This window comes from Gorilla gorilla, chromosome 6 (genome assembly GCF_029281585.2).
Source record: "Gorilla gorilla gorilla isolate KB3781 chromosome 6, NHGRI_mGorGor1-v2.1_pri, whole genome shotgun sequence".
Taxonomy (NCBI): Eukaryota; Metazoa; Chordata; class Mammalia; order Primates; family Hominidae; genus Gorilla; species Gorilla gorilla.
The window spans coordinates 150,177,047-150,190,657 of NC_073230.2; the positions used below are offsets into that span (position 1 = coordinate 150,177,047).

Below are 13,611 nucleotides of genomic sequence, written 5' to 3' on the forward strand. Positions count from 1 at the left end.
CCTGGGTGGAAACGCCTGTAGCTTGCAAGGTAGCGCCTGTGGCTTTCTGGGGAAAAAAAGATCAAATGCCTCTCAAGACACCAGCGACCCAAACTGGGGATGCAGGGAGCTCGCTTGGCCCCTTTGAAGGCCCACTCCGCAATAAGCAGTTTTTCCTTTAAATAACTGTGGTGGATTTGAGAGAATTTTCCATGGCTGAAAAGAGAAACAGGAGCTGTAGGCAACATCCCTAAATTTATAATAATGCATGTAAACATGCTACATACCACATATATGTATATGTGCATAAATATGGATGTGGTTGGGCACATACCTATCTAGACACCATTGACTTGCCTGGTCAAAGAATAAGACTTAGACATTTCGTGCCTGGGAAATGGTGCAGTTTATCTTTAAGGAGACTAGAAAAATAAGAGATGAGGCTCACGTTGCACGGATGACATCACTAGCTTTTGGCTGCGCGCTCGGTGTTCTCGTCTGTGGGTTTTAGCCAAGGCTGCAGCTACCCGCGCCCGACGAGAGAGCGCGGCAGCGGCTTCCTCCGGCGCCCGCACCCGGGCAATGCGATTTCCCCAGTCCCCTGGGCGCAGCCTGGGCTCTCGCGCCTCCCGGGTACCAGCCGAGCCTGCGAGGCCTCGGAGCCGCCGCGGCTAGAGGAGGAGGCGACGAGGGGAAGCCGAGTGACCCAGCCTCCCTCCCCCACCCTCTCCCCATTCATCTCGGCGACCACCGCGCGCCGGGAGCCGGATCGTGGGACGCCGAGGCCAGGACGGGATTCTCTGCACGCTGTCGAGTGAGCCGGCATCTCGGCGCCCGGGTGGGCTGCGAAGAAAATGGTGCAATCTGAGAGCGACTGAGCCCAGCTGGGCAGAGCAGACGGGGTGCCAGAGTGCCAGGGGCTCAGGTGGCTGGAGAAAGGGGCGGATTGTTTGGAGGGGCCGGGACCGGGGTTTTCTTCGGTGCCTGCGGCATTTTCTTTGCACCTGGGCGGCAGGCTCCCGGGGCTCCCGGGTGCCAGATGAAGTGAGGCGGAGGCGTCGCGGGAGAGCCAGGTCCGGAGGCGGCCGGGTGGACACTCCAGGCAGAAGACGGCGCTGGGAAGAGCTGCGTGACGCTCGGGGGCTGGCGGCTGGGCCGGCAGCGCGCCGTGGCGGCGTGACCTGTCCATGGTGTTGAAGGCGCGGTGGGCCGAGCCCCTAGCGCCGCGCGCAGTGAGCGCTGCCCGGTGCGCCCTCCGCCGCGCAGCCCGCCCCTCGCGTCCGCCAGCAGCCGCCCAGTCTCCGCAGACCCCAGGCCGGGTCTCGTCCGGTAACGCCGCCCGGGTGAATACGCTGTCGGCCCGAGGGGCCGCCTGAATGGCGATACCAGAGGCAGGGCACCGGGGAGCTCGCGGGGAAAGGTCAGCCGAGACCGTGCGTCCGCGGGGAGTGCGCCTCTGAGCGCAGCACGCGGGTCAGAAGGAGCAACCGACCTGCTGGTGACCAGAGAACGGAGATTTTAAGAGGACCCGACCCAAAGAGGAAGAACATTTCTGGGTGCGCGCCCCAGGTCTTTGCTTGCAGACGGGGAGGGGGAGAGGCTCTGAGCCAGAGACCCAGGAGGGACTCCGAGAAGCCAGCCCCAGCACCTGGAGGTTTCTTTCGCCCGCCAGCCGCATCCGGGGCGTTCTACTTCACCCGGTGGTCCAGTGGCGCCTCCTGACAGCACCCCCCGTCCCCCTCAGAGAGACAGGCGAGTTCTGTCCCGTCACCATCCTGCACAAAGAAGCCCCACCGCAGCCGAGGACACTTGGCATTTAGTTTCCGGCCCGAGGGCAGCGGCGCCCGAAGCCGGGCTGGGAGCCGAGGCGGCTGCTTCGGGGCAGTCGCTTCCTGCGGGGCGGGGAGGGGGCGGGAGGCGGCCGCGCTGGGTTCGCCGCCGCCGGAGGCTGCACCTGCCTCAGAGGATGCCCAGGAGCCCGCGGGAGCCTCTCCGGATCAGAACTTTTTAGGCCGCCCGCCCCCATCCCCGCAGTCCCCGGGCCGTGCTCCGGTAAGCGGGGGCCGAGGGGGCGCCGCGGCGCGAGTCCCTCTCCTGCCCCCTCCCCCAGCTCGGCCGCCCGCCGCTTTGTTCCGGGTGCGGCGAGGGAAGGCGAGGCTGCGGCGGATCATGCCCATGGTGTAGCCGCCAAGCGGAGGCATGGCTGCCGGAAGGTTACTGCTCTACACTGGCCTCTCGCTAGCGCTCTGCGCCCTCGGCATGCTAGCCGTGGCCATCTGCTCGGACCACTGGTACGAGACGGACGCCAGGAAGCACAGGGACAGGTGCAAGGCCTTCAACACCCGCCGGGTCGACCCCGGCTTCATTTACAACAATAACAACAACTTGCCGCTCCGGGCGAGCCGCTCGCGCCTGGACCGCTGGGAGGGCAAACTCCTCCGGGCCCGGAATCGCCGGCAGCTGTTCGCCATGAGCCCCGCGGATGAGTGCAGCCGGCAGTACAACTCCACCAACATGGGCCTCTGGAGGAAGTGCCACCGGCAGGGCTTCGACCCCGAGATCGCCGCCCTCATTCGGAAAGGTAAGCGCCGGGCGCAAGGCGTGGCGCTGCGGAGAGCCCGGCGCCTCTAGGCCCCGCAGCCCCTCGCGTCTCCTTCCCAGGCCACAGGCTGTCAGGTCTCTGGGTTCCAGGCGGTCCGGTTATCCAGGCCTGGCTGAGCCTCGGGGCCAGAACTTGCCTCCCAATAGCTGTTAATGAAGCTTGGTGCAGGCTTAACTCTCTCCCCTGCCTCTCCTTTCGCGCGTCTCTGTCGGGATTCGAGTGGAACCTCATGGTCCAGGGTTCTTATCCAAGATAATGCTTCATCAGCCTCTGAGAAGAAGGGAATCTGGAACGTTGTTTGTGCTCTTAAAGGAAGCCCTTTAGGAGTCAGGTGTCAGGGGTAGACAGGCTCCTAATTTTTGTTGAACTGATTTAATCAAGGAAAATTGGGGGAAACATTTCACAGAGAAGGTCTTATTCATACCAGAAACGTTTGCTGAGCGTTATACTATACCAGATATGGTGTAGGCACTGGTCATATAAACATCAATAAATCACAGCCCCTGTCCTGTAAGCAGCTCCAAGCCAGCTGACCAGCAGCATCATATCACAATTCTTTATGTCTCCTTCTGAAACAGTGGTTGACTGTAGTGACTTCTGTGTATCGAATATCAACAAGGTCTAATAAGTAAAAAAAAAAAAATAGTTCTTTTAGTAACATCAAAGTGGGCATGTCAGAGGAAAAAAATAAGATTTTCAGAAAATGTATATAAAAATTCCCAAAGTGTACGTCAAAACACAAAACAAGCTGCATTTGCTAATGATAAAAATTTGATACTTTAATATGATCACATTACTTAAAAAATTCTGCTTATCTGATGGAATTTGTAAACCTTGTGTGATTTATACTTTGGGAACCACCCTGTTGTCAACCCACTGGAATATTGTTTGAATGTGTATTAAAACTGCTCTGAAGAAAGGAATATGTTCTCCTCTATGGTAGCTACATCCTAGGAAGATGTGCAGATTTTATGAGTCTGGTTTTTTTCCCCTTGTGTTTCATTCTCTTTAACTACTAAATGGTGATGTCAAGGTGACAAAGATACTATTATTTGCAAAGTTTTTAAGGCCAAGATATAAAAGCAGTTCTTAGTGTCTCATTATAATGCTGTGAGATTTGCTGCTGTATTAAAATAATATTTATGAGAACTGATGTTCTTTGATGGATACAAGTGTGCAATTGATCAGAAAAAATTGTTAATTTGCAAAAAAGTCAAGTGTTTAAGAATGACAAGCAGTGGGTCTGGTCTAGGTGGCCAGGTCAGATTTAGGTGAGGTGGCTTCGGAGACAGAATCTATCTGTTTTGTAGCTTCTTTAGAATGACTAGGGATTTTAGCTGATTTTGTTATTGGTGTGTTAATACAACCAATATCCCATTTGCTTCACAATTGGGTTCTTATTGGAACAAGGTGACCCATTTGGAGCACTACCACTTTGTAAAGATGTACAGAATATTAGGGGAGTCCAGAAGAGACCAACTTGGGTTTGGCTGCCAAGGCAGGAAAACAAGAGGGCCTAGAATAGTTTTTGACAATGAGTGACCTTATAACAGTGTTGAGATTCTCAGATTTATAAAGTGTTATTTTATCCATGATTTTCTGCTTTCTTTAAAATTGAAATGAGAGGAAGTTAGCTGAAATGTGAGGGAGAATTCATGTTAATAATGAACAGCAAACACTGGGAGAATTTGTTGAAGGATATTCTTACTTTTCCTTCCTTGAATGCCTTCTAGAATAAGAGAGGTATCCCTTCTTATGTTGGTTAACCCCACTTAGAGAAAGGGGGATGGAATTCATGGTTTCTGGCGGTTCCATTCGGAGCTTTGATTCCCTGTTGCTCTGCTTGGCAGTCTGACTAGAAAGGTTGACTTGGTCTGTGCACCGGAGGGGTTGGTTGCCATAGTGACATGTTCTTCCGGTGAAGCTGGAAACAGAGACAGGGAAAGGGATAGGGGAAGAATGTACAACATTTTGATTTTGTATCGACTGATTTTTAATTGCAGCAACAGAAAATGGACATGGCATAGCAGGGGTATTGAATACACTGATACCTAGAGTTGGCAGGGCATTGTATTTCACTTGAACTAATGGAAATGGTGTTCCCCATCGCCCAAAATACAGCAATCACTGTCAGCGGCAAGCACCCGCTTACCATGGCTGTTTCTGTCCATTTGACATTCTTGTTAGGTATTATTGAGATAGATGACATGCCAGTCTTACAAATCTTGAGAGAGTTAAGGTCACTGTCTTCATTTTTAACCTCAAAACACACTCTTTGAAAACCAGATCTTCCTTTTCTGAGCAGCAATAGACACATTTTGGAAATAAGTGCATGTTATATTAGTAGAATTCACAAGCAATTCCAATAACATATAGAACACAATTTTTACACTTAGTGTTCCTCTTAGATGGGCAGATTTTATAAGGAAGTTAAAAAGAGAAATTGATATCCCTATATTTAAATGAGACATTTTAGAAAAAGATGTTTATCTCACATTATTCATTAGAAACCGCAAAAGAGATCTCAGACCTCTGTCTTCTTTGAAATATCTACTTTGATTAAAATTCTGGAAGATATGTAATGGGCAAGGGAAAAAGAAAACCAGAGAAAAGACTTTAAAATCTGTTAATATATAGGAAAATTAGAGACTTATCTAAATGATCTGAAGAACTTAGTTATTTGTTAAATCGATGTTCATTACATTAGAAAGTGCTATTTGTGCATTTCAACATAAAACCACATAATTAATAAGAAAACGAACATCAAATCTATGTCTGATTTGAAGGTAAAGTCCTCTGGATTCATATTCATTCTGAAATCCATTCCCCTCCAGGACCTTCTGCCATGCTGTACCCACACGTATGCATTTCTCATCACTGTGTATTCATTTGTTTGCATTATTAAACTGTAAGTTCCTAGAGGTCAGGAAAGACCATCGTTTGTTAAATACATTCACCAGATGCTTGGTATTTGGGAAATACTTCATACAAATTAGGTTCACAGAAATGTATCCATCCGAGCTTATTCTAATTATAGAAACACTTGTGTGAGAATTTAAGTAAAAAATTAGAAAATCGTGATGGGAAAATATGAACCAGTGTGGCTGTCAGGCCAGGTTAATATTGCAACAAATGCTACATAATCTATGAAGGGACGATTTCTTGAGCTTTGCCAAAGAATAAGGAAAACAGACAATTCTGTTTTGGATAACATGTCACTAAGCAGACACATATCACTTGTGGACATTATTTTTTATGATGGATAAGGTTTTAATTATTTCCTTCTTGGGGGTAAGATTGGATATAGGGTACAGCAAGGGTAGATTACCCTGAATTCCCATTTGTTGGCGTCCATGACAAGTCTTAAATCAGGTCCTTTTGTCTTCTTGCTTTTAAATCTCATCCATGTCTCCCTAGTAAGTGACTGCAGGCACTGGGGACAGATCAGTGACAAGATCAGTTTCTGAAATCCAAGAGACTTCCAGACCCTTAGGAGGAGGAGTTATAGGTAGGATTTTGTTCTAGGGAACCCTAAGGGGAAAATTATATTATTTGGTTTGTACTAAAATATTATATTGATATAGTTTGAAATAAGTAGAACTTCAACTGATACTCTAAGAACTTTTTATTATTTGAAAATTGGCCTTATAATAGACTTTGACTTAAAGAGTTCCCATAATCACAGAGTGGTTGTCAATACTCCAAAAGTAATTTTAAGAAAACATTCACATATTTAAAAATTAATAATGGGATCAGCAAATATTTACTACACATGTATTGTGTTATAGGCACACATCGCTAGGATGAAGAAATGCATAAGATCTGGTCCTCAGAATTTGCATAGTCTGTTAGTGTCAGAGAAAATAGGTTACAACTACAGGATGATGAGAGCAGCAACAGAAACAGATGCAGAGGAACACAGAGAAAGTGATGGTGGATTGTGTCGGCAGTAGCGGGAGGTAGGCAGGAGGAGGTTAGGGAAAGTTGTCCTGAGGAAATGAAATCTGAACAAGATGTTTGATAAGGTTTGGAGGTGGATGTGGAGGAAGGATATTTCAGGCAATGGGCCAGCATATGCACAGCCATAGAGGTGTGGAACAGCGGTTTGGCCTTGTGAGTGTTGATTTCTGGGGCAAGGAGAAGGAGCAGACCAGGAGCTGGAGAGCAGCCATGGACCAAGTCAGGGAGCTCATATATCAAATCCCCTACAGCTATGCTGCCCAGCTGGGGAGCCACAACCCACATGTGGCTGTTCAAGTTAACAATAACCAAAGTTAAATAAAATAGGCTGGGCACAGTGGTTCACGCCTGTAATCCCAGCACTTTGGGAGGCCGAGGCAGGTGAATCACTTGAGGTCAGGAGTTCGAGACCAGCCTCGCCAACATGGTGAAACCCCATCTCTAGTAAAAATACAAAAATTAGCTGGGCATGGTGGTGTGTGTCTGTAATGCCAGCTACTCAGGAGGCTGAGGCAGGAGAATCGCTTGAACCTAGGAGGTGGAGGTTGCAGTGATCTGGTATCATGCCATTGCACTCCAGCCTGGGTGACAGAGCGAGACTCTGTCTCAAAAAACAAACAAACAAAAATTATTTCCTTAGTTGTATTGGCCACATTTCAAATGTTCAGTAGCCGTTTGTGCCTACTGGCTATTGTATGGGACAGTGCAGATTACAGTGAACATTCCCACCATCGGAGAAAATTCAGTTGGACAGCGCCACGCAGAGCCTATAGCCTCTAAAAGAACCAAGCACATAACTTTGTTTCAGATGAGTATAATTCCATGATAGCTTGGGTTTAAATTTAAGTATATCATTCTACACTTTAAGAAACTTTGCTACTTGAATATATTGGGCAGAAGGCTTTAGTTCATGGTCAATTATGGTAAATCTATATTTTAATTTTCTATCATCAACTCACAGAATTCTCACAAGCTTCTCCCTTCTTCCCTCCTGCCCTCTCCATCTCCATTAAACATCACTTGCAAAGTTGGTGGGGTGGGAAAGAGATTAATGATAATTATAGCCAATCTTGATGACAGGTCTCTCCTAAAAGTTTTATATGTATTAGCTAATTTATTGTTCATAATAACCCTAGGAAGTATAAGTATTATTTTAAATTCTCATCCTAAAGTTGAGGGAACTGAGGCACATAAAGGTCAGATAACTTGTGAAGTCTCACAGTTAGTTAGGAAACAAAGGTGTCAGAATTTGAATTCTGGCTCCGGATGTGGGAACTCACCCACCACACTCTACCATCATCTTAGAATCTATCGGGGCAGGAGTGAGGTGGAGAAGAAACTGGGATATTGATTCCACAAATTGAGAATAAAAAGGAAATAATACTCTTGGAATCTCAATTCTAAATTGAAGTAATGAGAGTGGCTCACACACCCTGTTTTGAAGCTCACTGACCAAAGTGCATACACATTTTGTCATATAACTTTTGCTTATTTACTTCGCTTGCTGTGGTAGATGCTGAAATTATAGACATGAAGGACACATTCATTCATTCAACAAGTGTTTATTGAGGGCCTTTGGGCTGTGCATCAGGTACAGTGTTGGACCAAATGGAGAAGCTTACATTCCAGAGGGGAGAGACGGACAATAAATAAATACTCATGGCTGGGCACGGTGGCTCATGCCTGTAATCCCAGAATTTTGGGAGGCTGAGGAGGGCGGATTATGAGGTCAAGAGATTGAGACCATCCTGGCCAACATGGTTGAAATCCTGTGTCTACAGAAAATACAAAAATTAGCTGGGTGTGGTGGCGCATGCCTGTAATCCCAGCTACTCGAGAGGCTGAGGCAGGAGAATGGCTTGAATCCAGGAAGCGGAGGTTGCAGTGAGCCGAGATCGTGCTACTGCACCCCAGTCTGGGTGATAGAGCGAGACTCCATCTGAAAAAAAATACTCATAGAGTAAAAATAATATCTAATATATGAATCGTGTAATATAGCACAGGGTAATGGGCACCATGAAGGTCTGCCCTTACGAAGCGCAAAGGGGAAGAATGACAAGTAAGGCAAAAATGAAATGCAGTCATGTGCCCCGTAACATTTTGGTTAAAGACAGACTGCAGTGGTCTCATAAGGTTATCATGGAGCTGAAAAATTCTTATGGCCTAGTGACATCATAGATGTCACAGTGCAGCAACCCATTACTCCTGTGTTTGGGTTGAGGCTGGTGTAAACAAAGCTACTGCACTGCCGGCGGTATAGAAGTCTAGCACAAACAATTATGTACAGTATGTAATACTTGATAATAAAATGACTGTTACTGGTTTATATATTTACTATGCTATACTTCTAATCATTGTTTTAGAGTGTACTCCTTCTGCTTATAAAAAAAAGTTAACTGTAAAACAGCCCCAGGCGGGTCCTTCAGGAGGGATCCCAGAAGAAGGCATTGTTATCATAGGAGGTGACAGCTCCATGTGCGCCATTGCCCCTGAAGACTTTCCAGCGGGCTAAGATGTGGAGGTGGAAGACAGCGAGATTGATGATCCCAACCCTCTGCAGGCTTAGGCTAATGTGTGTGTGTGTGTCTTAGTTTTTAACAAAAACGTTTCAAAAGTTGAAAAATAAAAAATTTTATAAACAGAAAAAAGCTTATAGGATAAGGATATAAAGAAAGAGGCTGGGTGCAGTGGCTCACACCTGTAATGCCAGCACTTTGGAGGTTGAGGTGGGCGGATCACCTGAGGTCAGGAGTTCGAAACCAGCCTGGCCAACATGGTGAAACCCCGTCTCTACTAAAAATACAAAAAATTAACCAGGCATGGTGGCACATGCCTGTAATCCCAGCTACTTGGGAGGCTGAGGCAGGAGAATTGCTTGAACTTGGGAGATGGAGGTTGTAGTGAGCTGAGATTGCGCCATTGCACTCCAGCCTGGGTAACAATAGTGAAACTCCATCTCAGAAAAAGAAAAAAAAAAAGAAAGAAAATATTTCATACAGTTGTAAAGTTAAAAGAATTAAAAAGTATATAAAGTAAAAAATCTACAGTGAGCTGAGGTTATTGTTGAAGAAAGAAAAATATTTTGTATACGTTTGGTGTAGCCTAAGTGTACAGTATTTATAAGGTCTACAGTAGTGTACAGTAATGTCCTAGGACCTCACTTTCACTCGCCACTCACCTCTCACTCACTGACTCACCCAAAGCAACTCCCAGTTTTCTAAGCTGCATTCATGGTAAGAGTCTCCACAGGTGTATCATTTTTTGTCTTCTCTACTGCATTTCGACTGCATCTTTCCTATGTTTAGAAACACAAATACTTACCATTGTGTTATAATTGCCTACAGTATTCAGTACAGTAACATGCTGTTCAGGTTTATAGCCTTGGAGCAATAGGCTATACCACATAACCTTGGTGTGTACTAGGCTACACCATCTAGGTTGTGGAAGTACACTCTGATGTCTGCATGACGACAAAATCGCCTAACGATGCATTTCTCAGAACATATCCCTGTTGTTCAGTGACATGTGACTGTAGTTCCATACAAGGAGGCTTTGGGTGTTGCAGGGAAAAGAGGTGGTAAACCTAATATAGACTGGAGTTCAGGAGGTTTCATTAGCTGAGGGGCCTCCACAGGCTCTTTCTTTCTGCATTCTTTATTGAATTCCTAGAGGGCAGGAACTGTTTAATGTCTAAAACACACTTGGGGTCCTGTACTTAGTAGGTTCTGAAAAACTGTTTGCTGATTAAAAATCTTAAGACATACTCACCTTCAAAGAAACACATGCAAACATCCATAGTCTTGTATACATGATGTGCACCTCCTTGCATATACGCCATGTGTATGCCCATATGTAATAAATAAACACTCATAGCCCCACCTCTCCTCCTCAATCATCCTAAAACTCAACTAACCAGTGAGAGTCAATGATTCAAGAAGAAAACCTGTGACTTACTGGGCAAATGAATGGATGGAGTAAAGAGATGTGTTCTGAGCACCTGCTGTGTGCAGAGCTCTTTGCTACGTGTGGAGGGAGAACAAAAAGGCATGGTTGGTTCTTGTCCTAAGGGAGCTTACACTCCAGCTCATGGTTTCCCAAGTTCATTGTCACATGCAGAGGTATCAGGTGCTTCCTCAGGAGGTCTTACCTGCATCAATTGGATAAGGAATCAACTAGTCAGGGAATGCAGGAGTGAGCTCTTTTTATTGAGTCAACAAAGTCTAGAGCCTTTTTTTCTGTTGAAGAGGTCAGTTTATTTATTCTTTTACGGTAGGGTCAATTAGAGGATCAATACTGTATATTCCACTTTGGATTGTCAGTTGAAAACATTTCCCCCTCTTTGCTATTAGTAAGTAATCCTAGGCCTTCAGGCAGAATGCTAAACACACTCTGGGTTAGTTTGACTCATCATACACAGACACGCACACCTCCCCCCACACACATCTACATGTTAGATGTTACAGTCACAAGCGTCTATTTAGATGCAGATATGTTTGTAACTTACTACTCCCAAACAATCCACAGAGAGAGGAGGAAGGGTGTGACTTGGTGGATGAATAGATGGAAAAATCATCCTAATGTCTCGATTGCTGTTTTCGAGAGAATTCATATATTCTTTTATATGACTTATTTTCTCATATGTAAAATAATGTGTTTAGATTCTATAAACTCCAAGCCCTTTCACACTTTTACATTTGATGAGAAAGTTAGGTTTAGGTGTCAAAGAGTAGATAATAGGTACATGGTTGAGGGAGTGTGAAAAGAGGGGCAAGGCAAAAGTTGATGGGGGGTGGGAAGAGAAAGAGGGAGGGAGGGAGAGAGAGAGAGACAGACAGACAGACAGACAGATGTGAGAGACAAAGCAATTTCTAAAGAGATCATCCTGGGTTCTAGTTTGCAATAGGAATAGCTAATTTCTTACCGCTCTAAAAACATGTAATAAAAATGAACTTTTCCTCTTTCAAATGGCTTGAAATGTGATTTGCAGTTCAGGGTTTAAAATGAAAAACCTAAGAGAAAGGTGATGACAGATGCACAACACTGTCAATGTACTTAATGCCACTGGACTTTAAAAGTGGTTAAAATGGTAAATTACCCCCAGGAAAAAAAATACATTTAAACACTCAATAGAGAAAGGAACTGGATTCTGTTTAGTGTGTGGAATACTTCGTAGCCAAGGCTCTTCATTCATTCAGCAGAATTTTTTTTTTTTTTTTTTGAGACAGAGTCTCGCTCTTGTTGCCCAGGCTATGTAGCTGGGGTTACAGGCACATGTCGCCATGCGTGGCTAATTTTTGTATTTTTAGTAGAGATGGGGCTTTGCCATTTTGGCCAGGCTGGTCTCGAACTGCTGACCTCAGGTGATATGCCTGCCTCGGCCTCCAAAAGTGCTGGGATTACAGGTATAAGCCACCATGCCCAGCCTATTCAGCACATTTATTGAGCACCTACTATGTATTAGGCACAGCCAAAGTATGCTTGGGATGCAGAAGTTAGTAAAACATGAAATTCCTGCCCTCGTAGGGCTTACAGCTAAACATTTTTGAGCCTTAGATTTTTTTTGCTTTTTCTGAACAGAGCTTTTAAGGAGTACCAATATATAAAACAAGGAAAACTAATGAATACATCCCTTGGGCCATTTAAAAATCATTGAATGGTGAAGAACATTTCACTGAACTTATTAAAAAAATGTCTATTAAGCACCAACAATGCCAGGCACATTGCTTGAGGTGAAAGATTTTGAGTGAAATCTGTTGTTTCTGTCCTCATGGAGCTAAAAAGTGAGGAGATAGGTAAACTCACAAGTACAAGCCCCCTGGTTGGTTCTATGGGAGATTTCTGTGCTGGGAGCCTGGATGGCTGGGCCCCATCTGGGAGCAGTCAGCGCATGTTTTGCAGAAAAGCGGACATGTGATCCTAAGATGTTCTTAGAGAGAGATTTGTGGATTGATAAGGTGGAATCTCAGCCTCCCTTAAAAGTTATGAGCCCTGACTAGGTAATGCTTGTCTAGTCTCCCTGCCACCCCTGCTTGTCCCCCAGATGCCTGTCCTTCTCCTAAAAGGCAGCCATTGCTGCCCAAATTTTATAAATCATATCATATCAGAGATCATATATTCATGATGTTTAAAAACAGCAAGTATAAATATAAGCCAGGCAGCGAACAGGTGATTCAAAGATGAAAAAAGTTTACTGTTTTGTAATTTTCTTTTTTTTGTTTGAGACCGAGTCTTACTCTGTTGCCCAGGCTTGAGTGCAATGGCACGATCTCGGCTCACCGCAACCTCCGCCTCCCAGGTTCAAGTGATTCTGCTGCCTCAGCTTTCTGAGTAGCTGGGATTACAGGTGCGCACTGCCACGTCACGATCTCGGCTCACTGCAGTCTCTGCCTCCGAGGTTCAAGTGATTTTCCTGCCTCAGCCTGCTGAGTAGCTGGGATTACAGGCACCTGTCAGCACTCTCGGCTAATTTGTACTTTTTTTTTTTTTTTTTTTTTTTTTAAGTAGAGATGGGGTTTCACCATGTTGGCCAGGCTGGTCTCGAATTCCTGATCTCAGGTGATCCACCAGCCTCAGCCTCCCAAAGTGCTGGGATTACAGGTGTGAGCCACCATGCCTGGCCTATTTTTTGTAAATTTGTATGTACAGAGATGGCATTTAAATGACCTTCCAGGAGTCACTAGGATTCATCTACAGGTGATGTTTCGTCTGAGTAGAAGCTGCTGTGAGCATTCACAGAAGTTTGACAGATTTGCTGCTTTTATGGGAGACTGCAGTATCTGAATTATTTCAATTGATTTTTTTTTTTGGCGTCAAAGTATTTTGCCAAGAAAAGGCAATTTACTTTATATTAGGTCATCGTCATGCATTTATATCATTTCCTGCTTTTGAAAATGCCCTGCTGTTCTATATTCTGGAGCTCACTCTGTTGGACACTTTATTTGCTCTGGAGTCCCTCTCATTCAGTTTTGCCCTCAATTTCTCTTCATCTTTATAATAGTGATTCTATTTAGGCAATGCAGCTCCATTTCCCCAAGGGCCTGGAGTGTTTGCAGGCCTGGATGGACTAGGGT

General features: G+C 45.4%; 1 protein-coding gene across 1 annotated transcript in view; it reads left to right on the forward strand.

The window, feature by feature from the left end:
* Positions 1-2,178: 2,178 nt before the first annotated feature.
* The window catches only part of TMEM178B (transmembrane protein 178B), a 409,393-nt gene continuing 397,960 nt past the window's right edge, over positions 2,179-13,611 (forward strand). Inside the window, exon 1 of the mRNA XM_004046326.5 lies at positions 2,179-2,560. Within this exon, the coding sequence (XP_004046374.1) occupies positions 2,179-2,560 (382 nt within the window). The remainder of the gene's footprint in view (positions 2,561-13,611) is intronic.